At 38.3% G+C, this 21,671-nt stretch overlaps 1 protein-coding gene across 5 annotated transcripts in view; it reads left to right on the top strand.

Moving 5' to 3' along the window:
* The window catches only part of akap6 (A kinase (PRKA) anchor protein 6), a 164,292-nt gene extending 143,818 nt beyond the window's left edge, over positions 1–20,474 (top strand). For 2 of the 5 annotated variants that reach the window (XM_077238907.1, XM_077238910.1), the window contains 5 exons: positions 10,510–10,725; positions 13,021–15,111; positions 15,397–16,059; positions 17,264–17,383; positions 19,516–20,474. In XM_077238907.1, the coding sequence (XP_077095022.1) occupies positions 10,510–10,725; positions 13,021–15,111; positions 15,397–16,059; positions 17,264–17,383; positions 19,516–19,557 (3,132 nt within the window). In that variant the 3' untranslated portion in view covers positions 19,558–20,474. Of the gene's footprint in view, positions 1–10,509; positions 10,726–13,020; positions 16,060–17,263; positions 17,384–19,515 lie in introns of all 5 variants that reach the window. The other 3 variants (XM_077238906.1, XM_077238909.1, XM_077238908.1) reach the window with 2 other exon arrangements.
* Positions 20,475–21,671: the final 1,197 nt, after the last annotated feature.

Below are 21,671 nucleotides of genomic sequence, written 5' to 3' on the forward strand. Positions count from 1 at the left end.
CAATTATGCTATGATGTTGAATGGCTATAATTACTCATTTCATTCACAGAAAAATCCAATTAATAGAGACATCAATAGCAGTATTGGTATTATTGATATTTGCCTTCATTCATAGTACTTGGTAAAAAAAAAAAAAAGGTTGCCATTAAACATTTAAAATATACAGTCTTTTTTTGTTTCTACATTAATTTTGAGATTCAGTGCAAATATATACTAGTTTAAAAAGAAATGGCAAAGTTTAATCTTAAGTGCAATGAATCACAATTAATTACAGAAAAAGTGTGATTAGTTGTGTGTGACAGCGAAGAAGGGTCAGAGCAGTTTAAAGTATACTTAAAGTTTTGGAGGATAAGAGTTGAATTAAGTTATTCATAGTATAATATTTCATTTCCATTTACAGACATGCAGAAATCTTTAGTTTTCCAATTTGTGATTCCCTAATTTAGTCATTTACAAAAGTTTACGCATCTCCTATCGCTTGCGTTTTCCATCATTACATATTTTGGGTACTTTGACACTGCTTTTCGAAAAGAGTACAGTTCCCTCAGCTCAGTTTTACCATTTACCACACATTTGACTATTTTAAAATCTGTTCCACAGAATTCCATGGCATAATTTGAATGGGCATCAGCCATCGAAAAACCTATATTGGTCGAGCACTACATATCAGTACCTAGCATAACACCTGTACACCTGCTGAGACTTTGCTTTTTCAGAGCAGCTTTCACTAAACCACAATGCACACTTAAACTAGAATACATGACGGCATCATGTCAGGTAGTCTGGGTGTATAGCATATACACAAAAATGAAACTGCTTAGTCAAACTGCACAGGAGAGAACCGCTCTCTAAAAAAAAAAAAAACCTGCCTCGCTTGATCCGTGCTCCTTTAATAAATACAGGGCAAAAAGCACACATCAAATCCCCTGACTGAAAATCCATATGAAATAATTATTTGAGTTAAAATCCTGAGAAACTGCTTGGAGTATTAATCAAGACGTGTCAAAACACAGGTAGTGCAGCTGATTACATCCACCTGCTGAGTGACAAACATAAGTGAGGGAAAGCTTTAAATATACACAGAGCTAAATGATCAGGAGGGGGGAAATAAGGCTCACTTTCTCCTTTGATCAAATGACAAGCAGCCAAAAAGGCTCACATTGATTTCTCAGGGATAATCCAGTGAAAATAGCTAGACAATGATCGGAAATATTGGTAAGTGTGATTTATATGGACCTCCTGAGAAAGGAGGATGATTACATGGATCTGTTTTTTCATCTGCTTTTGAAGCATGAATTGGCTAACTGGCGTGACTTGGCGTGATCACAGAGCACTTGAAAAGCATCAGCGGGAGAGCTGAGATCTACCGTACACCTCTCTAAATCTCTGAAACAGCAACGCTCTCGTCTCTGTCCACAGTGCAGCCAAGCCTAAAGTGCGCTGTACTTAAAAGCAGCATGATATGGCGTTTGCAGCCTGTTTTACTTTTGTAATCAGACAGTTTTGTGAGTGAAAACTGTTTAATGTGAAAAATGTAGGCAGGGACTTGATTGGAAAATGTACCTATCTAGTTTTCTTATAATAATAATAATTGTTTAAATAATAAAATTATTTTTATTTAAGGGATAGTTCACCCAAAAATGAAAATTCTCTCATAATTTACTCACCCTCAAGTTGATTTCAAACCTGTATGAGTTTTATCATATTATAGTAATGTATTGTAACAAACTCAAGGTAGTGTGTGACAGAGATTTTACCAATAAGGGACTGTTAGTCATTGTAAAGTTCTTTTTTTTTTTTTTTTTTTTGTGGCCGACTGCTGTAATCTTACACTGACATGTTATTCGTATGTATGATAGTCGTTTACTGTTTCGGAAAGGGTCAAGGGTTTGAGATTACCCCAGAAACTCAGCATTTAGTGATTTTGATAAATTCATCCCAGATTATTGTGTTTAAATTGAACATCAGTTTTGGCAGTTTAAGAGTTTATCTATGACCTGTCTGTGTAACTAAAATCTATATGTTGATAGCTGCTGGAATGTGTCTGTTCAGTGTAGATTCCTGATGCCAATAAAAGGCTGAAAGGATGTGTAAAGGGTGAGGGACTTCGTTATGAGTTACAGGTATGGTCATCCTTTAAAATGTCATCATAAAAATGTCTGTCTTCCACTGAATAAAAAGCTTTGAGTTCTTTACTTGCTAGAGGGAGTGGAGTCGTCTAAAATTAGACTCTATTGTATCTAACCTTCACTGGTCAGGCGGTTCAGAGTAGTTGGCTGCCAATTTCACTTCTTTCATTAATAACTGTCTTTCCTTTAATAGTGTGCCTTCATGATATTAAAACCCGAGGGTTGGACTTTTCCTGTCAGGGAGAGGAGACATGACGGGATCCGAATGCCAACTTTGGTCATTAGTTAACAATCGTTTTACTTACAGATTTCATTGTATCCTGAGCTGGAAATCTGAAGATTTGTTATCTCTATAAATGTAAGACATTAATGCTTTTACTCATCAGGGATGAATATTTCTGTTTCAAATGATTGCTGTTCTTTTGAACTTTCAATTTCATCAAAGCATCCTGAAAAAATAAATGTATCATGTTTCCACAAAACATATTAAGCAGCACAATGCTTTTCAACATTGATGATAATAAGAAATGTTTCTTGAGCACATTAGAATATTAGAATGGATTCTGAAGAATCATGTGACACTTATTCCTGTGATGATCATTACTCCAGTCTTCAATTACATTTCTGAAATATATTCAGATAGAATAATATTATTTAAAATTTAAATATATAATGGACTGTAGCGTTCTGTGAGAGAATTCAGTTTAGATGGTGGATGGATAGGAGAGAAATGTTAAGTACAAATATTCTTATTTAAATATATTATGTATACATATTCATATGTATAGATCAACCTGATTATAATGAAAATTAATAAATGAAGTTAATTCAATCCTTACTATTAAGTTAATAGTTAAAAATGGACTTAACTTTACTCAACGTTGTGAGTTATGTATTTTTATGTTTAGAGTTTTATGTTGTTAACTTAAAAATGGGCTGAATAAACCGCTTCTCACCAAAAGTGACATGATTTGAGTTATCCTTCACTTCTGTGGCATAAACTGTGTGGGATTTATACGTTGATGTCTCTTTTTGGGGTCACTAACCTCGAGTATTGAGCCGTAGTGAGACTAGATGGTGGACACACATCTAACCGTACTAGATCATCTTCTTTGTCTTAGCTATTATTGTCTTTTTCAGTGATTGCTGTCGAGCAGCGCCAAGAGCCCTTTCAAAAACACCTCCAACTCCAAACCACGTTCCTATTAAAGGAATTTCACAGGAGAATTAGACTAAATGGATGCCAGACTGAATATCTGCGGCAGCATTCGAGTCAGAGTCCATCTCCACGTCTGCCCGGCACCTTTGATCAGCTTGCCGCAGCGTGGGGCCCCGGGGCCTCATCCTCCGGGTCTCGTCTGCCTGATTGAATGTGACAGCGCAGATATAATATCAATACTTTTTCCATGATTAGGAATAAGGAACTCCTGTTCTTTGGCAAGTGCTAACTGCATTAAGCCAGTTCTGGGACGGGCGCGCGAGAGCGCCAAACGCAGAGTTAGTGTCTCATCAGCTAGTAATGGGGAGCAGACAGGTGACAGGCCTGTTCATTACACACACAATCGACTGGCCGCACACACACACAGATGCATAGAGTCTTATTTTTCATTATACATCCATGCCGCTTGCTTTCATTTACAGGCGCTAATGAGAAAATGTCCCCATTGATGGCAATGTTATCACTTTGCTGCCATTTGTTTGCTTTAGCACGGTAAAGAGGACGTCTGCCGTTCGTAACACATTAGTCTCATTTTGAAAATACTGTCAGTTTTTTTGTCTTAAAGGGAAAAATAATTAAAAATAAGCATCCTTTGACAACAAGCTTTATGGAAGGTCACTGACAGCCCGACTCAAACCAATGCATTTCCGTCTCGGGTAATTTAGACGTATTTGAAATAACGAACACGTCAAGCAGAATGCAAAACAGGATCCTTCATCATGATCGTTTTTCCTGTATAATATGACTAGCGTCAGTATGCTGACATCGAGTTTTGTCTTGCTTAAAGGTTGGTTAAGTTTGCTTTTATTGTCTATCCACTCACTGCGGTACTATTTCTCTCTATTAGTGCGTCAGGATTGAGGCCTCGACTGACAGGCGTTGATGAAACTCGAGCAGGCCGGAGCCGAGGGGACGTGTCTGGGAACAAATGGCCGACATGAATTCATTATACTCATTTGCGATAACAAGTGCTTGTGGTTTTAATTGACTTAATCAACAAATAGAATTAATCAGAGATTTCTAATTAATGATAATTGATTGAATATCCACTGGGTCACTGTCAGAGCTCCGTTCCCGTGTCCTTGCCGTCACTGTAGGGGATTTGGGGCTCCGCTCCTCAATCTCGCCGAGATTAATTGAAAATGTTAAAATTGCAGCGGCTGTAAAGAGCGAAATGAAGTGTGCGCTCGTTTTTCCCGGTGGAGAACAAGAAACAAATACCCCCGGAACCGAAAGAGCAGAGCCTGTCGTCTGGCTTTTTTGTTGTTGTTAATCCTCTGAAAAGCACGTCAGCACCGGTGCACGCGTCATTTAAACTCTCCTCGCGCTTAAGCACACCAAAAAAAAAAAAAAAAGGAAAAAAAATCAGAATATCATAAGGCTTAGATTTTAATGAAATTAAGTGGGAGGGAGAGATGGGGAATTGGAGTTTAAAGGCTTTAGGCTGCGTCTGGATGGAGGCATGGTCTGTTCTCATTTTGTGCTGAATAAAGAGATAAGCAGTTTTTTGGAGGAACACTCTGGGGAGGTCTGTGTAATACACATGCATCTTCACGGCTCGGCTCTCCGCCTCAGGTGTGATTACAGACTCTGATAGCGAGAGACCTGTAGATTAATACTGTACACCAGATGGATTTAGCCACACGATAACAGCCAGGGGAGTGAGACGAGAGAGAATAGTCATACTGTCGTTCTGAAGATTGTGTTGGCGCCTGAGCACGTCGTGAGACGGCTGATCCTCTGATAGCTTTATTAAACAGCACCTGATAGATGATCCACCTGTGATCTTGTCTGTTCTTATAGTGAATGGACAACTGAAGGGTGGCCTTAGGTTTTGTTTCTCAAAATACTCCCTACGGATCATGTTATTGCTCGGTTCTGAAGCACAATGTGAAGCGGACACAAACACTTGGGACATAAATAGTTAACTTTTATGGATAATAGTCATAAACAAAGGGTTATTATACACTAAAAAATTATACGATCAATAAGTTATGACAACATATGCTTACATTGCTTTAACTCACCAAAATAAAGTAAGCTATACAAGATTTAAAATAAAAAAAAATTCAACAAATTATTGTTAATTATATGAGTCATGAACATATCTTTTGGTTTAGTAATTGTTTATCCAAGTTATGTTCTCATTTAGTTTCCATTTTAGTTTGTGTTAATTGCAGTAATGCTGTAATTAATGTAGTTCATTAGTCTAATTGTTGGTTATTTAAAGTTCAAAAGCAGTGTAGTAACTTACCGCTTTCCATATTTACAGTCACCGCTGTGCATGCATCTGCATTTTACAGCGGCTTTGAATGCAGCTTTGAGCCGGAGCTCCAAATGAGATCATATTTGACAGGTTTAGAGTTTTAATGTTTTAATATGCATAGCAGCTCTGATTGTTTGTTCTTGTGAGAATTAGATGAGAAATGTTTGCGTTCATATGGACTTTTTTTTAGACATTGTTGAAATCCGTTCTGAAACTGGAGTCGCATTGCAGACTAGGAGAAACAACTGAGAGACTTTTCATTTGTGATTTTTCTTTCACAATATGCTGTTCTGTCTCTCTCTGTCTACCTCTTTCAGTGTTTTGATATCTGACTGAGTCACCGGGCTCCGCTGGCCCCCTGCCAGCGCTTCTGTCTCAGTGCTGGTTTGTGGCTCTGAAATGGAGTCATTGTGTGGACTCACATACTGGAGGAAAAACAGCCTACTCACTGCACCGTGCGTTTGAAAAAGCTTTTTAGCAAATATTGGCCTACTATACTGCACTGTTCCTCTTCCTCAATAAGACTCAATCAGTTTATGAGAACCAGTAATGAAGAAACAGTGTCATTTTTCTAGTGTTTTGTATGTCTAAAACCTCAATGTGGCATACAGTACATGCAGTGATGTAGTCTCACGTTTTGAGCTATTTAATCTGAGGGGACCTGTGGTATCGATTAAACATAGTCATCTGTATTTTATTGACATACCTGAAGGGTGAAGTTACAGTAGGTTAAGAACAGAGTAGTAGCCTGTTGGATTTTATTGGAATCAGGTGTGGTTCATATTGCTACTTATTCTGATCAAAAAAATTCTCACTTAGACTGGAAAACTTCTGACTGACATGGGTGTAGAGCAATCACCAACGATTGTAATGGTAATCTATTTATCTGTCAATTATTGTCAGTAATTGTATCTTTTTTTTTGGTAATAAAAATAGACCTAAGTGAACAATAACCATTAAAATGACTTAGGCTTACATACGTATAATAACAATGGGCAATAATAATTGGTTCAGAAAAAAATATTAAAAGCAAGTAATCATGGTTTTGTTGAACAACACTGTTAAAATGCATAATGCAATATACATAACATAAACATAATCAACGTGCATTATGTGGGCGCTAACAAACGTTTAATTGCTGTTGTTACACTTTACAGCATGATCAAATCCTTGATTAATATTGTGCAAACAACATTCATGTCCACTTAATCTTTAATATTGGGCCACTTCTTTATGATAGAAATGCTACAACCAATAACGTCATTTCTTGAACGTGGGCATCAAAACATGTAAATTCAGTGCAAGGGTTTAAACATATATTTTGAAATCATGATGAACAACGGTTTGCATATTTAGAAACATATTGATGCATTTATTCTCCTGTGATCTCCTCCCATTATGATTTACATTTGAAATCTGGAGAAATGGCGCACGTTGCGCTCCCAGATGAACGTTATAAGCAACCCAAACTCAAAGCATATGCAGCGCTGAAGTTTGTTAACCGAGCTGCTGAGATGATAACAGTGCAACTCTTCACTATGAAACACAAAGAGCGTCAGACTTTATGCATTCCCAAATGCACAGTATTGAAAACTCAGAGACTGAGTTTGTGTGTAGCGTTTACTGAACTGAGCCTCTTTGAGACAGAAGAAAAGCCCTGAAAGCCGGCCGCAGCACATAGATTTATTTAACTGAATAACAGCTTTTGTGATTTCACAATGGCACTATGCTAGATTATGATTTTAAATGGTTTTAATTAGGGCTGTCAAATCGATTAATCGCATCTAACATAAAAGTTTGTGTTTATATAACACAATTGTGTTTATTGTGTATATATTATTTACATATATGTGTGTGTGTGTGTGTGTGTGTGTGTGTGTGTGTGTGTGTGTGTGTGTGTGTGTGTGTGTGTGTGTGTGTGTGTGTGTGTGTGTGTGTGTGTGTGTGTGTGTGTGTGTGTGTGTGTGTGTGTGTGTACAGTATCTCACGGAAGTGAGTACACCCCTCACATTTCTGCAAGCAAATATTTTAGTATATCTTCTCAAGGGACAAAAGTATAGAAATGAAACTTGGATATATTTTAGAGAAGTCAATGTGCTGCTTGTATAGCAATATATATTTATCGTCCTCTGAAAATAACTCAGCATACAGCCATTATTGTCAAAAAAGCTGGCAACAAAAGTTGTCTTAATATATTATGCAGTGCTGCTTTTCAAGTAAATATCTTGTTTTTACTATTTTTAGATGTTTTGTCTGAAGAATAAGACAAAATTCTCTGTCTAGTCTATTAACGTGTGGTGAACTCCTGGTAACGTATAGTTGCCAAATGAAATAGTCTATTTCACTTAGTTTTTGTGTTTTTTGTGGGCAGAATTCATCACATGTTTATTGGGCATTTATCTGAAGCTGATATCAGAGGCTGAACAATATCTACAAGTCATGTGCTGCCTACTATGTCCGAGAAAATGTTAAACAACAACAAGCTTTTTATTATACGGTAGTTGCACATCTTTAAGAAGCTAGGGCACCACATTTCCCTGACATCGTCCACTGTTAAAAAAAGTGTCCATTTTGAGTGTCAGTTTTCCATCTTCTCACACGTTTCTATCTGTCAAAGTTTGAACTCTTGGGCATGATAACTCTATCACATCATGTTTGCTCCTCGGCCTCCTCTCCGGCATCCCGCCATTGAATTTTACAGTCTCATTACCTGTTTAAAAGACACGGGAGAAGGAAATATGCTAAAACAGAGGAGCGAAGCACTCCGGGAAAAATAAAATCCAATTTAAATGTAATGGTGAAATGTAATGGTGTTTAATATTTATTGAAAAATGTACAGAAAATGTAAGGCGGTGCTTTTCGAGGCTGGTGGGATTTGCATAAATTGTTCTCTGAATGTTTTCGTCCCATGCCGCACATGGAGTAGCACCGTCTCTTCGCAAAGCTGCCGCTGCATATTTAAAAGGGGTTTTGGAGGTGAGAGACCGTCAGAATACCTGCAATCCTTCCAAAACGTGGTGTTGTTGTCTTTGGGAGAGTCTATATGCTCTGGCGGTTTCATTAAACAAGTGTCATAGCTGGACACTGAAGCATGGGAGTGCAGCTTTGGCCTTTAAATATTTAATTCTGTCGTGTTTATAGGGAGAGGGGGATGTGATTTACATGCTCCTGACAGGCTGAATTGTTGCGGAGACCTCATCAAGCGCACGGGAGTCTCTCTTTCTCTCTCAGTGTCAGTTTCTCTCTCTCTCTTCATTCACTATGTTCATTCATGGCTCTGAGGTGCAGTGAGTTCACATACATGACTAGCAATAAACCCCATGTGTTGTGGCAAATGTTGGAGAATAGTTCATTAAAAGTCGTTTTTTAGTAGACCGCACTTCATTTTTCAGTAGTGAGGTTTTAGCTCAGTATCTGCATCAAGGTGTTTTTCACTATTTCTGTCCCTTTGTATTGTGTATGAATAATACACAACTTTTTTATAATAACACACTTTGTTAAAACGGATCTCTCCATTTCTCAAGTAACTTTGGGAAGACAGATTCATTTTAGCGATTCATTGCATTTGAATCATTTTGTTCAGATGTTTCAAACAAATCATCACTCAGTAGTATTCCCAAGTCCTTGAGCAACATTTTGTCATCTTTTGAAATATTCAGTAACATTAAATGTTTTAAATATTTAACTTCTGCATCATTAGTTTAATTAATTGTAGTATTTTTTTTTTTCATTTGGACAGTTCATGTCAATGGATCTGCTACAAAAAAAGAATTATTCACTTATTCATTTTTAGTTATCAAATGAATCAAGTGTTCCCAGAAGTCCTTGCCCAGCATTTGTCATTTTTTGTAGATTTTTTTTAATACATTATTTTTATATATTTGTTTGTACTCTTTTCTATCAGTTAAGTTTTTTATACCATTTTTTAATCCATGTTTTTCTATTCATTTCAATACATTGTTTTTTTTATTAGATTTTTCTTATTATTTACACTAAAAAAATGCTGGGTTGTTTCAACCCATGTTTGGGTCAAATGTGGACAAACCCAACCTTAAGTTTAAATTTTTACATTCAATTTTTTTTACCCAACGGTTGGGTTTGTCCATATTTGACCCAAACATGATTTGAAACAACCCTGCATTTTTTAGTGTAGGTTTGTTTTTACGGCTTTTTGTATTAATTTCTGTCAGTCACAGTGTTTTTTTGTTTTATTATTTAGGTTTGTTTTATACAGATTTTAATCAATATTTTTTGTAATCATTTCTATCAATTAGAGTGTTCTTAGTTTTATTTAGTTTTTTTAATCAAGCTTTTTATTGTTGTTGTTGTTTTTTGCCTGAATTTATATAAATTTGTGTTTTTAGTTTGTTTTTAGATTACTTTGTTTTTTAGGTTTATGCTTTCACTGTAAATTATATCAGTGTTTTATGCCAGATAATTACTCTAATTAATTTATATAATCTCATATGTGTATAACTGAAGCCTATTGCTCCCTTAAAGGGTTAGTTCACCCAAAAAGGAAAATTATGTCATTAATTACTCACCTTCATGTCGTTCCAAACCCTAAAGACCTTCGTTCATCTTCAGATTATTTTTGATGAAATCTGAGAGATGAACGAAGGTCTTACTGGTTTGGATCGAGGATGAGTAATTAATGACAGAATTTCAACTACTTTTTCAAATGGCTTACTTGACTGTAGTTGTTAAAAATAGCTTGTAGCTTCAAAAGCTCAGCTTCAAAGTTAAGCTTTTAGAGTTGTGTTGTTCTTTCGTAAAACTCTCTGGCATTAACATATGAACCTTGCCCCCTTAACCTGATGACAGGGATGTTTAACCCTGTTTACTAACACAATCTATGAGTGTGTGAGAAGACTGTCCCGCTCCTGTCTCTGCAGGCTCTGTGTATGGAGGTGCGGGGCAGACGGAAGGGCATTTCCTCCGTGCTGAGGCTCTGTCAGAGGCTGTTGGATGGGCCTGAACAGCAGAGCTCAGAGGCAGAGCACCAGTCACTGCAGCTGCTGCAGGTCAACCTGGAGAGACGCTGGGAGGCCATCGTCATGCAGGTCCTTCAGTGGCAGACCAGACTGAAACGCTCGTTGGGCAGAGACCAGGTCACATATGCTTTACACTACAGTTACAAGTAAACAAGAGAACATATGTATTGTGAATATAAACAGGTTGGTGCTGTCTGAGATCCACGCTGTGGACGGTTTAATTGTGTTAGTGGTGGAGTGGCATACTAGCAAACTGTTTACTACATACTATTTTCTGTTTACTAAAAAGCAGTTGTATGCTCCGTTTGCATTATTTAGTAAGGAATTATACAAATTGGTGCAAACAACATGGTGAATTTTTTCTTGCAAATACACAAATGCCTCTTTTAATTAAACAAATTGTTTACTACCATTTTTACATAATGATAAAAAGGTGCAGTCTGTAAGTAATTTGTGTAATTTAAATATGCATGGCTGAGTGCTATTCCAGTGCAAATAGCGTAAAGTGGCCATAACGCTTTTGTGAATTAATCTCAGTATGTGAGCAGTATGCAATGATAAACAATAGTATGCTATGTTGTTGTTACATGACCTTACCATGTTGGATGTTTAATTCAACAACTGTGAACATCATCCATCATGACGTAAATAATTTGCAGTGTTTATTTAGTATAAAAATGTCTTCATTTTTGACAGTCCATTTAAATATTTTGTCAATAAGGAGATGTTAAAATCCATTGACATTACCTCTGGATTCTAATGCAACCATTATAATTCAACATACGGATATGTATTTTATTCAACCCACTGGAATCGGCTCTTTGAAGATCTCCTTATATGTTGCTCTGGTCAAAGAAAGCTGCCCAGGCCAATGTTAAGCAGAAATACACTAGTACTAATAATATAGTGCAGCACTGCTGGAACAGTGTAATAAGAATGATGTATAAGGCAGGGAAAGTGGCCACATATTATTCTTGAATACACAGAGTAAGGGGACAGTGGCTAAATGTGCTCCCCAGATACTCCCTGTACTGTGAACTCAATCGATTACAAATGCTGCCAGAAGTAACTGACTCTTCTTAATATATATTGAGTAACCCGTAGCAATGAAATAACTTGATATTGTGTCCCTATCCTGCACTGAAAGGAAGTAGTCTTATAAAGCACATAACATGTGCACTTACCGTGTTCACCGCAGTATAAAAAGACTTCCCATCCTGAAAACGGAACCCTTAACTAGTCTCTTATTGTATGTTTGGGACCGTTACAGTTCGTGTTAAACAGGGGAGTGGGCCAAGGGCTAGACTTCGCCTTTGTCATGTAGATGTTGTGCATTCCTGCATGGCAGCAGCAGGGCTCTGGGGAGGCTGCATGCTTCACACAGAAAAGCCCAGCAACCTGTTTGTGAATGTCCACTCACTTACACGGGGAAGACAAATTACTCGCCCCTCTCTCAGCTTGACCTTGCGGGGCTGAAGTGCAATTTCACTTTTTTGCGGGTGCAGAATAAAGGAAAAGAAAAATAATAGGGAGAGTTTGTTTTTTGTGAATACAGTACACTTTGTGAGATGATGAAATAGCTGACTGTTGAATGCTTCAGGAGGCCTTGCTCACAAGTCTTGCGTCTGAAAAACAATCCAATCGTTACACTTTTAGCAGGATTTTTTTTTTTAAATATTAAGAATTCAGTTTGAAGGTCAATGAAAGACATAATGGTTTTTAAGTTAACTTTCATCCACTCTGAAGGCAGTGGTAAACCAGTGAAAGAGCAACTGCTAAAAGGAAGAAAAAAAAGGTTTCAAAAGAGTTTTAATTGACACTGTCAAGTTATTTCATGATTTCACTCTCAAGTTTTACAGAGTAGCAGAGACATTCAGAAATTTTCAGGCCATACTGGACCGTCTTGTTTAACTTGGCAAAATGACTTTTGTAATGTTGTAGCTAAAGGTTATAATTAGTATATCTGATTAAAATGTTATGCGCTGCAATCGGGGTGCAAATGTTAGCTGAGGCAGCTTATTGAAATAATTTTTATTTGATTAGACTGATTGATTGTTCTCACAGTTGAGGGTTTTTATCATGCACTAGCAATCCAAGCTTGTGCATTAGTATTTTCCTTATCAGCAGAAAGAAAATAAACAGAAATCAAATAAAAATTCATTTTATGGGATATATAACATACAAAGCAAGTGTTAGATTTGCCAGTTTATTAGATTAATGAGATAAAGAGGATCATATAAATATACTCTTCCTGCTTGAACAAGAAGCAAAGCAATTTGTGTAATTATGTGTTGTGCTGAATACCCATATCTAAGCAAAAATGTATTTGTCCCAGATTAACTTTGCATTTGATCTAATTAAAAGTCCAATTGAGAATTTCTTTGCCCCTGACATTTTTTTCCCCTCCTACAGGTCCCTGGGAACCTCATTGAGCCTTCGCTTATGGACCTCCATGGGCTGATGGAAGACTCTTGGGAGTGGGACGAGATGGACATGACTATCTGCAATCTGGAGACACAGGACCGTGAAGATGAACAAAATCCTGGATCTAAATCACATCTTAATTCCCCAAAGGAGCCTTTGAATCTCACCGAGTCATGCCCAAATGTCATACGGTGCGGAGCAGCCTTGAGCACAGCAGAGTCGAATGACCCATCTTCCTGTGTTTATCAGGTGTACAGTCTGGATAATGTTGAACTCTACCAACAACCCCAATATAATCACAAATCATCTTCATCCAAAGTCCAGCCGTCACTGTTGAAGAGCCTGAGCATGGATTCCTCCTTCTCCTCAGCTGAATCTCTACCTGATATATTGGGAGACCTGTTGAAGGGGAAGCACGAGCTGCTATCGGATTCAGCTAAGAGATCAGAGAGCGAAAGTGGGATAGTTAGTGAAGGGGACACGGAGACCACAGGTAACTCTGAGATGTGCCTGCTGTTCCAGAATGATGATCCAAAAGTTTGCGTTACTCTCACCCCTCCAACCACAGAAGATTCACTCAATGGAGACAGAGTCTCAGATGAAGCCATAGACCGAGTTTTGGAGCGTGCCAACAAGTGTGCAGAATATGTTGACAGTCTAAGCATTGGGAAGAGAGACCAGAGATTGCATATCATGAGAAAGAAAAGAGAAGATGGTGGAGAAAACAGGAAGAAACACCACAAGGAGCAAGTCAAGATCCTTGCCAATGACCTTGAACTAAGCCAAGAGGCTAATGACAAAAATCTCAACATGAGCAGAGATGACGAGAGGGTGACTACACACAAAAGGCTCCAAAAGGAGTTTGCACAGCTCTCCCAGGGGTCTTCCCTTGACTCCCTTTATGCTGTAGGAGAATTATTCCCATCAAGCAAAGAGACACTAACTCGTAGCACTTCCCTGGAAAGTTGGCTTGCTCCATGTAAGAGCACAGAGGACACAGGTAGTAAGGAAAGTCTGAGGGATATTGGATCGACTGTGGAGCCCACAGGAGAACTCAGCAGAAGAACTCTGGAACTTCTAAAACGCCTTGAGAACATCCAAAGCCCTCTTGCTCTGGAGATGACACGTAGCGTCTCTGACGTAACGCTCCAGAGCAGCTCGCTGTGGCGTGGGTCACACTCAGCTGGTGCTCCCTCCTCCATTAACGAGAGCTCAGCAGCCTCCCTGACAGAGCTGAGCAGCACAGAGGACTTGTCCGTGGCATCAGAGGACCTAGCCGTGCAAATGAACCGCTGCGCTGCTGCTGAATCAAATGCGTCCTTCCGCAAACATTGCCGCAGCCAGCAACAAACCGACGAGACTGACGCAAGTATCAGTATGGTTGTCAACGTTTCCTGCACTTCAGCCTGTACTGACGATGAGGAAGACAGCGATCTTCTCTCTAGCTCCACTCTGACGCTCACAGAAGAGGAGCTTGGTATTAAAGATGATGACTCTAGTGTAACCTCAGAGGAAGAATACACTGAAGGTTCCTTCACTCTCGGGTTGGATTATATAAAGGGTGAGTTTCAAAGCTGGATAAAGCCTAGATCTCAAAGTAGAGAGAAAAATGAGGCAGATCTAGTGGATGAACTGCAGTGTGGCACCCTGTCTAGAGACATCCTGTCACCCATTAAGAATACTAACGATCGGCAATTTCTCAGCCGGTCTGCGCTGAAACTCTTGGAAGCCAACACTAATGCTAAAAATGAGAGCCTCAAGCAACAGGAGGTGGCTGGAAACCGTCGGGACGCCACCAGGAGCTATATCAGCCGCTTTGTGGATGACATGGAAAACGGCAATGTCGAGAGCTCTCACATCAAAGGGAAGGATGAAGACGACGAGCTGCTGAGAGAAGAGGGAAGTCTGCTAACCAAGAAAGGGGAATCGTTTAAAGGCTCTGTCAATGACGTCAAAAGCAATATGTTGACCGCCACCTCTCCATCCTCATGCGAACAGAGCTTGAGTTCCCTGGAAGGACAGTTAAAAGGTGAGCTCCCCTGTCACAATTCCCGCCGTCCCTCCCCCACCATCTCTCCCGTAGAGGAGTGCTCGGGTCTAGCCGCTCACGCTCACAGCCGACAGAAGCAGCTTTCTGCCTTTCTGAATGACGTCCACGAGAACCATCAAGAAAGCTCTTCAGAGAGCTGCAGTCATCCTGCTTTCATGTCTGAAGAGGCCAAGAGTGACAATGTCCATGACTTTGTGATGGAGATCATTGACATGACATCTGTGGCCCTGAAGACCAAAGAGATGCAGGGAGAGCAGCCGACGGAGGTATGTAGCCCAGCGTCTGTATCTCAGATCAGAGAGAAGGTCCTCGAGCACTCCCATCGGCTTATTCATTTGCGGAAGGGCGACTTCTACTCCTATCTGTCGCTGTCCTCGCATGATAGTGACTGCGGAGAGGTCAGCACCTGTGCGGAAGACAAGAGCAGCTCCCCGATCCTTTCGAGCACACCAGATATCCGTGACGAAGAGCCACTCTTCGAGGCCTGCACAGAGGAAGTGTACCTGGGTCCTCCTCTCTGTTACAGCATGTCCATTAGCAAACGGCCCACGAGACACAAACTAATCGAGCCACTCGGTCTCCTGAGCCCAGCACCTTCATCGGGTTGCGATGAATACCAAAACGCACATGGTATTTCTCTAGGAAGTGTAGCTGGTAGCCAGTCAGAGTGCCATAATGAGGCGCCTTATCTTAATCCTTTACCATGTGAAACCCCAATAGATACTGTTGAATGTTTTGCAGATACTAAAATGCTTGAATCCAATATTTCCCCTGTAATGACTAAGATAAGAGTCTCTTGCTCCACTACAAATCCTTTAAAAGAGGATGGCAGCCTTTATATTAATCCCAAAATTAACTGTCCGCTGATAAGGAAGACAGATAGCGATGAAAGGGCTCCTGCTTCACAGTTGATGAAACAGAAGAACGTTGGGAAAGGGCGCCGCTCTCTACAGGAAGCCAAGTCGACTCATAAACAGGTGTGTTTCGACATTACACCGTGCTCTATCTGCTTGTAATGAGAGCGGTGTGCGTTTCTGCTGAATTCATCTCATTGACTAAATATTTAAGAGGGGATTTTTATTCATTCTCTCACCCCTCCCCTGCGCTTTTCCCCTGAAGTGCTAATGGAAGAAGGATTTGCAGGCGTAGATTTAAAATTTTAAGGTCTACAGAACAGAATAATCATAATCAGTCAGATTATATTATGATTCATAAGCAAGAATGCGGCGAGGATCATTACTTAATTTCATGACTGAATTAGCATGTATTTGTGTTCTTTTTAAGTAGTTTTCTATTTCATATGCAAACTTCTCCCAGCTTGGTTCCAACTCTGTCTGCAAATCCTATGTTTGACCTTATATCAGGCAAATTAAGTTCCTACTTTCCAGATCATTATTGAGACCGAAAACACAAAATTAATTTGACTTAAGTCATCAATTTTAAATTTCAATGTTTTACTCTTAAGGACATATTGATTTCATAAAAATGGCTGGATGGTTTTGTATGAAAACAGAAAGGGATCTATTACAATCTTCATCTTTTTTAACATCCATATATACCTCAATCTGTTGATGTTTCTTTCTGCTCTGTCTATTTACAGTCTCTCTCTCTCTCTCTCTCTCTCTCTCTCTCTCTCTCTCTCTCTCTCTCTCTCTCTCTCTCTCTCTGTCTATTTTTTGTTTTCTAATGTGAATAGTGTCAAATAAGCATTATAACAACAGTGCAAATGGAGTAAACAGTAAAATTTAGGGTGATTAATTTTAATGTTAAAATATTAAAAATTGTATTTAGAACATTTTTAGCAAAGAAAGACTGGTTTCTCAAATTTTCAATGTCAAATTAGTGTACTTTATTGGTGTCCATTTCATTGTCAAATCATTTGTGCCAATTGCCAAAGTAATATAAGGTTGACCTGTGTGTAAACACTTTTCCAATGGAAGATTATGCAAATTTATTATTTATTATCAAAATGATTTATTATTATTATTTCATTTAGTGACTCTATTGGCACAGAAATACAAGCTTCACCATTAGAAATTAAAAGTACTATAAATTAAATTACATTAAATTAAATTCTAAAAACTGCAGTGTAAAGAAAGAAAGTAACAAATTTCACAAAACAAGAAATGTTCAAAAAGAAATTGTGGAAGTACCATTTCTCTTTTCCTCTCTGTCTTTCAGCTGGCAAGGTCAGAGAGCATCAGTGGTGTTGTGGAGGGCTGCAGGGCTCAGATCAGCGGTCCACAGACAGATAGCTCATCTATAGGAAGGAGTAGAGTCAGCAGCAGGCCTCAGGTCAAGGTAGGTGCTATAGGACTCGCTTCAACACACACAAGCTCTCCCTCCCGGCCACTTCCACCACACCGCTGAAAAACAGCCACAGGGTCTTTTCCACGTGAAGCGTTACATTGCAAACTACCCCATTTTCCAGTGCACTCCATACTGCACGCTACCATGATTTATTAGTGACGGTTTTTGAAATGAGTTTGTTTTGTGTTTTTCCCGTTGCTTGTGCGTTGTGAAATTCTGTTTGATAAAAACCCAAAGGCTCACTTCACGATGACGCAAATGCCCGGTTTGGACCGACAGTGTTATGGTTTAAATTATTGGCCACTGTACTTTCTACATGATGACTCCCTTACCAGTAAATTGGTTTGAAAAGCATTCATGACGTAACATGGTCTATATATCCAATGGGGTTAGCCTTTGAATTGTCTTCTCATTTTTCTCAGTCTTTCTCTCTTACTGTCTCTTTCTCGGTCGCTGCTGTGGCCTCATCAGCGCAGGGTTGAAATAATGAATGTCTATTGGTCGGCAATCATTTCTCTTGATGAGAAGCATATGCACCTGATGGAAAACTTAAAGAGAGCTGCTCTCTTAGTCTCCCGACTGCAACAATATACGACACATTGTAATGTGGTGGAATTAACAGATGGCGAACACAAAACTGAGCTAGTACTGGGTTGGGCAAAATTAGATATGAAGAAAAAAATGTATATGGAAATGGAAATTTTGGTATGTAACCACCACATACATAAATGATCAAATGATAACGGTTATATCATGATGCAAAAGGAAGGTCATCTTGAAGATTTTGAATAGTTGCTGGGTCGGACACATTTTAGCAAACGCCCGAGGCTCCAGGGACAGAGAGAACTAACTATCTGTCTCTACAGACACTGTGATGTCAGCCCTGCGGTCATTGTGGGTTCAGTTCACAATACACTGTTCAATGTACCGCAGTGTCACATGACAAAGAAGACCTGGACCAAACAAACAAACATACTAATCAAATGCAATGCATGCTTTATAGTACAAATAACATCTTGGTTCATGTTTCACAGTTCATGTACCATATATAATATATAATGAAAATTAAATGAATAAAAATATCTATCTATCCATCTATCTATCTATCTATCTATCTATCTATCTATCTATCTATCTATCTATCTATCTATCTATCATCTATCTATCTATCCATCTATCTGTCTGTCTGTCTGTCTATCTTGAAAGCATATAAATTACTATGTACTGTATATGATACTATACTATAAATGACTATATACTATATATATATGATTTAATTTTTTTTTAAATGTAACTTTATTGATCTGTTACATAAGTCTGTTATGAGCACTTACTCTAAAATGTAATTAATTACTAGTTACTAATTACATATTCAGTAGTGTAATTAGATTACTAATTACTCTCAAAAGTATTGCATTACTTATTACTTTTTAAATCCCATATCAACCTTAAAGGATAAGTTCGGTATTTTTACACTTAAAGCCCTGTTTTAAGATTGTTTCTGATGAAATAGAACGGTTAAGATTAAAATTTGGACAAATGCTGCTGTCCCGAGAATTTTAGGTTTCTGTGTTAGCAAACCACCTCGACAATGCTCATCGGGGCACTGGAACAATCATTCATAAAACGCATTAAACTTTAGTTTACAAAGACGTGAAACTCACCGAGTGGTCTGGGGTGTTCACTGATATGCTCACACAAAAATCGCTGCAAAAGATGCTTTCCAACAGATTTTATCGTAGTTTTTGTCATGACTTAAGTCAATGGAGTTGGACAAAAACTACGATAAAATCTGTTGGAAAGCATCTTTTTAGTCTTTGACCTGACCAAAGTATTAAAAGGGAGAAAGTCACATTAAATCATACATTTTAACTACTGTTTTATGTAGAATTGTTCTATTGTCTATACAGTATTTAATGCAATTACATCAGAAGTAACTAATTAAATTACAGAAATCCCTTACTTTACTTTTTCAAGAGGAAAGTAATTTAATTGTAGTAATGGATTACACCCAACACGGCCTATACATCTGTGTCTGGATTTAAGATCTGTGAGTTAGCAGCAGTCACTGCAGTTTTACTTTTTAGTTACTAACGATGTGAATCTGTGTGTGTTTTTTGCAGAGATTCTCTGGAAGTCTAGCCACTCCTGTGTGTAAACCCTGACTGCGCTAGTGAAGTCTCAAACACCACCTCTGTATGTTGATGTGGGGGTCTGGAACGGACACCTAACTGGATGTTAGTGCATGGGCCATTAGTCTGGCACTTTAGAGCTCTAAGTCCTTCATCCTCAGCACCCTCATCCTCTTCCTCCTGGCTGCTTTACTATTTACCCGTGACCTTTGCTGACCTTACCCCTTGCTGACCACCCCTCCAAGCTCCACTCTGGACTGAGCTACCTCACCAGTCTTCCACCATCTCGACCCTAACGCTTCAACACGGTAGACTACACACAAGCCTCTTCTGTCATATTCCTGATGATACTAGACCTGATCAGCCAGCTAGCGACATCTAAGCAGGCTCAAATATTTGGTGCCTGAGCATAGAGGTATGTTACCTGAGGGTCGCCCCATGAATCAGTTATGTGGTCCTAATCAGACATGACGTCATGGTCTCCACATTCTAAAATCCTCATGTGGAGGTTACAGGCTTCACGTTCCTCTCTAGCCGAGTGACGTAACGCCACAGTTTCTATGCAACACGACGGTTGTGTGATGTTGTGTGGCATGTGATCATCTTTTGGCAGTTTGATGCGATACCATTTTTTTTTACTCCCTGAAAAACAAAGAAATGTATAAACATTTTGTGCCTTGCAGTTGCTACATTTTGTTAAACACTGCTTCACCCCATTGTGTGTCCTGCGATCGGTGAGAAAGCAGACGTGTGGCAAGGCTGATAATGACGAATGGGCATCTGTAAATATGTGAACTGTACGTTCAAACCCTGGTGTATAATGATGTCATATTACTTCATGTTCGTGTTACTGTTTGTGTTACGTGACGTGGATAAATAGTTACTGTTAGACTGCATGGTGAACTATGTACAAGAAAACTTCCATAAATAAACATAATTTAATGACTTTATCAAACATGCCGTTCTTTTTACACAGAATTGAGACCGGGGTGAGTTGTCACACTTTTTACTGCAGAGAATATTTCTAAAATCAGATTAACCGTAAGATTAATGTATACATGTAATGTATAACATATACAGGTCATTGAACACATATTGACATATTTGCTTCTATATCGGGGCATGTTGTCACACTGTATGGGGTAAGTTGTCACAATAAAACAAAAGTCTTCTGCAACATTTCAGCATTTAAAATGTATTGCATCCTAGCAATATTTATTATTATTTTATTTAGTAAAATTTAAATAAAACATTACAAACAACTTAAGGCAAAACTCATACAATTCATAGAACCAAAATTCAAGTGCAAAACCAAACAATTTTGGCTCAGAAATGATAATTAATAAACCGCATAAAATTACCAAATTTAACAAATATGAATTTGACAGCCTGACATTTATGAAAATAGCGCTGTCCTGAACACTCATTTTTATTATACATACCATTTAAAATTTTGTGATCAGTACGATTTTTTAATATTTCTAAGAGAAGTTTCTTATGTTCACCAAGAATGCCTTTGTTTGATTAAAAATATGGTAATATAGTGAAATATTATTACAATTTAAGCTTTCTTCTATTTTAATATATTTTTAAATGTGATTTATTCCTGTGATCAAAGCTGAATTTTCAGCATCATTACTTCAGTCTTCGGTGTCACATGATCCTTCAGAAATCATTCTAATATGCCGATTTACTGCTCAAGAAACGTTTCTTATTATTATCAATGTTGAAACAGTTGTGCTGCTTAATATATTTTTTTCAGGATGAATAGTACAGATTAAAAAGAACAGTATTTATTTGAAATAGAAATCTTTTTTAACATTAGAAATGACTTCACTGTCTCTTTAGATCAATTAAATGCGTCCTGGCTACATAAAAGTATTGATTACTTTAAAAAACAAACATAAAAAAGTTACTGACCACTAACTTTGGAACAGTAGTGCATATTTGACTTGTCTTACTGTATGTCAATGTGACAACTTGCGACAACTTGCCCCAGTTTATGAAATACTGATTCATGCACATTAAGCATGCAGCTATACACGTGTAGAAGTCTCAAACTCTATTAACATAGCAACATACTGTAGATGACAGATTGTACACGTCAGTTTTAAAGCCGAGTCTGAGCGTTCACTCAGACGTCAGCC

Source organism: Siphateles boraxobius, unplaced genomic scaffold, assembly GCF_051911475.1.
Source record: "Siphateles boraxobius isolate OS27281-9 unplaced genomic scaffold, OSU_SipBor_1 22, whole genome shotgun sequence".
NCBI lineage: Eukaryota > Metazoa > Chordata > Actinopteri > Cypriniformes > Leuciscidae > Siphateles > Siphateles boraxobius.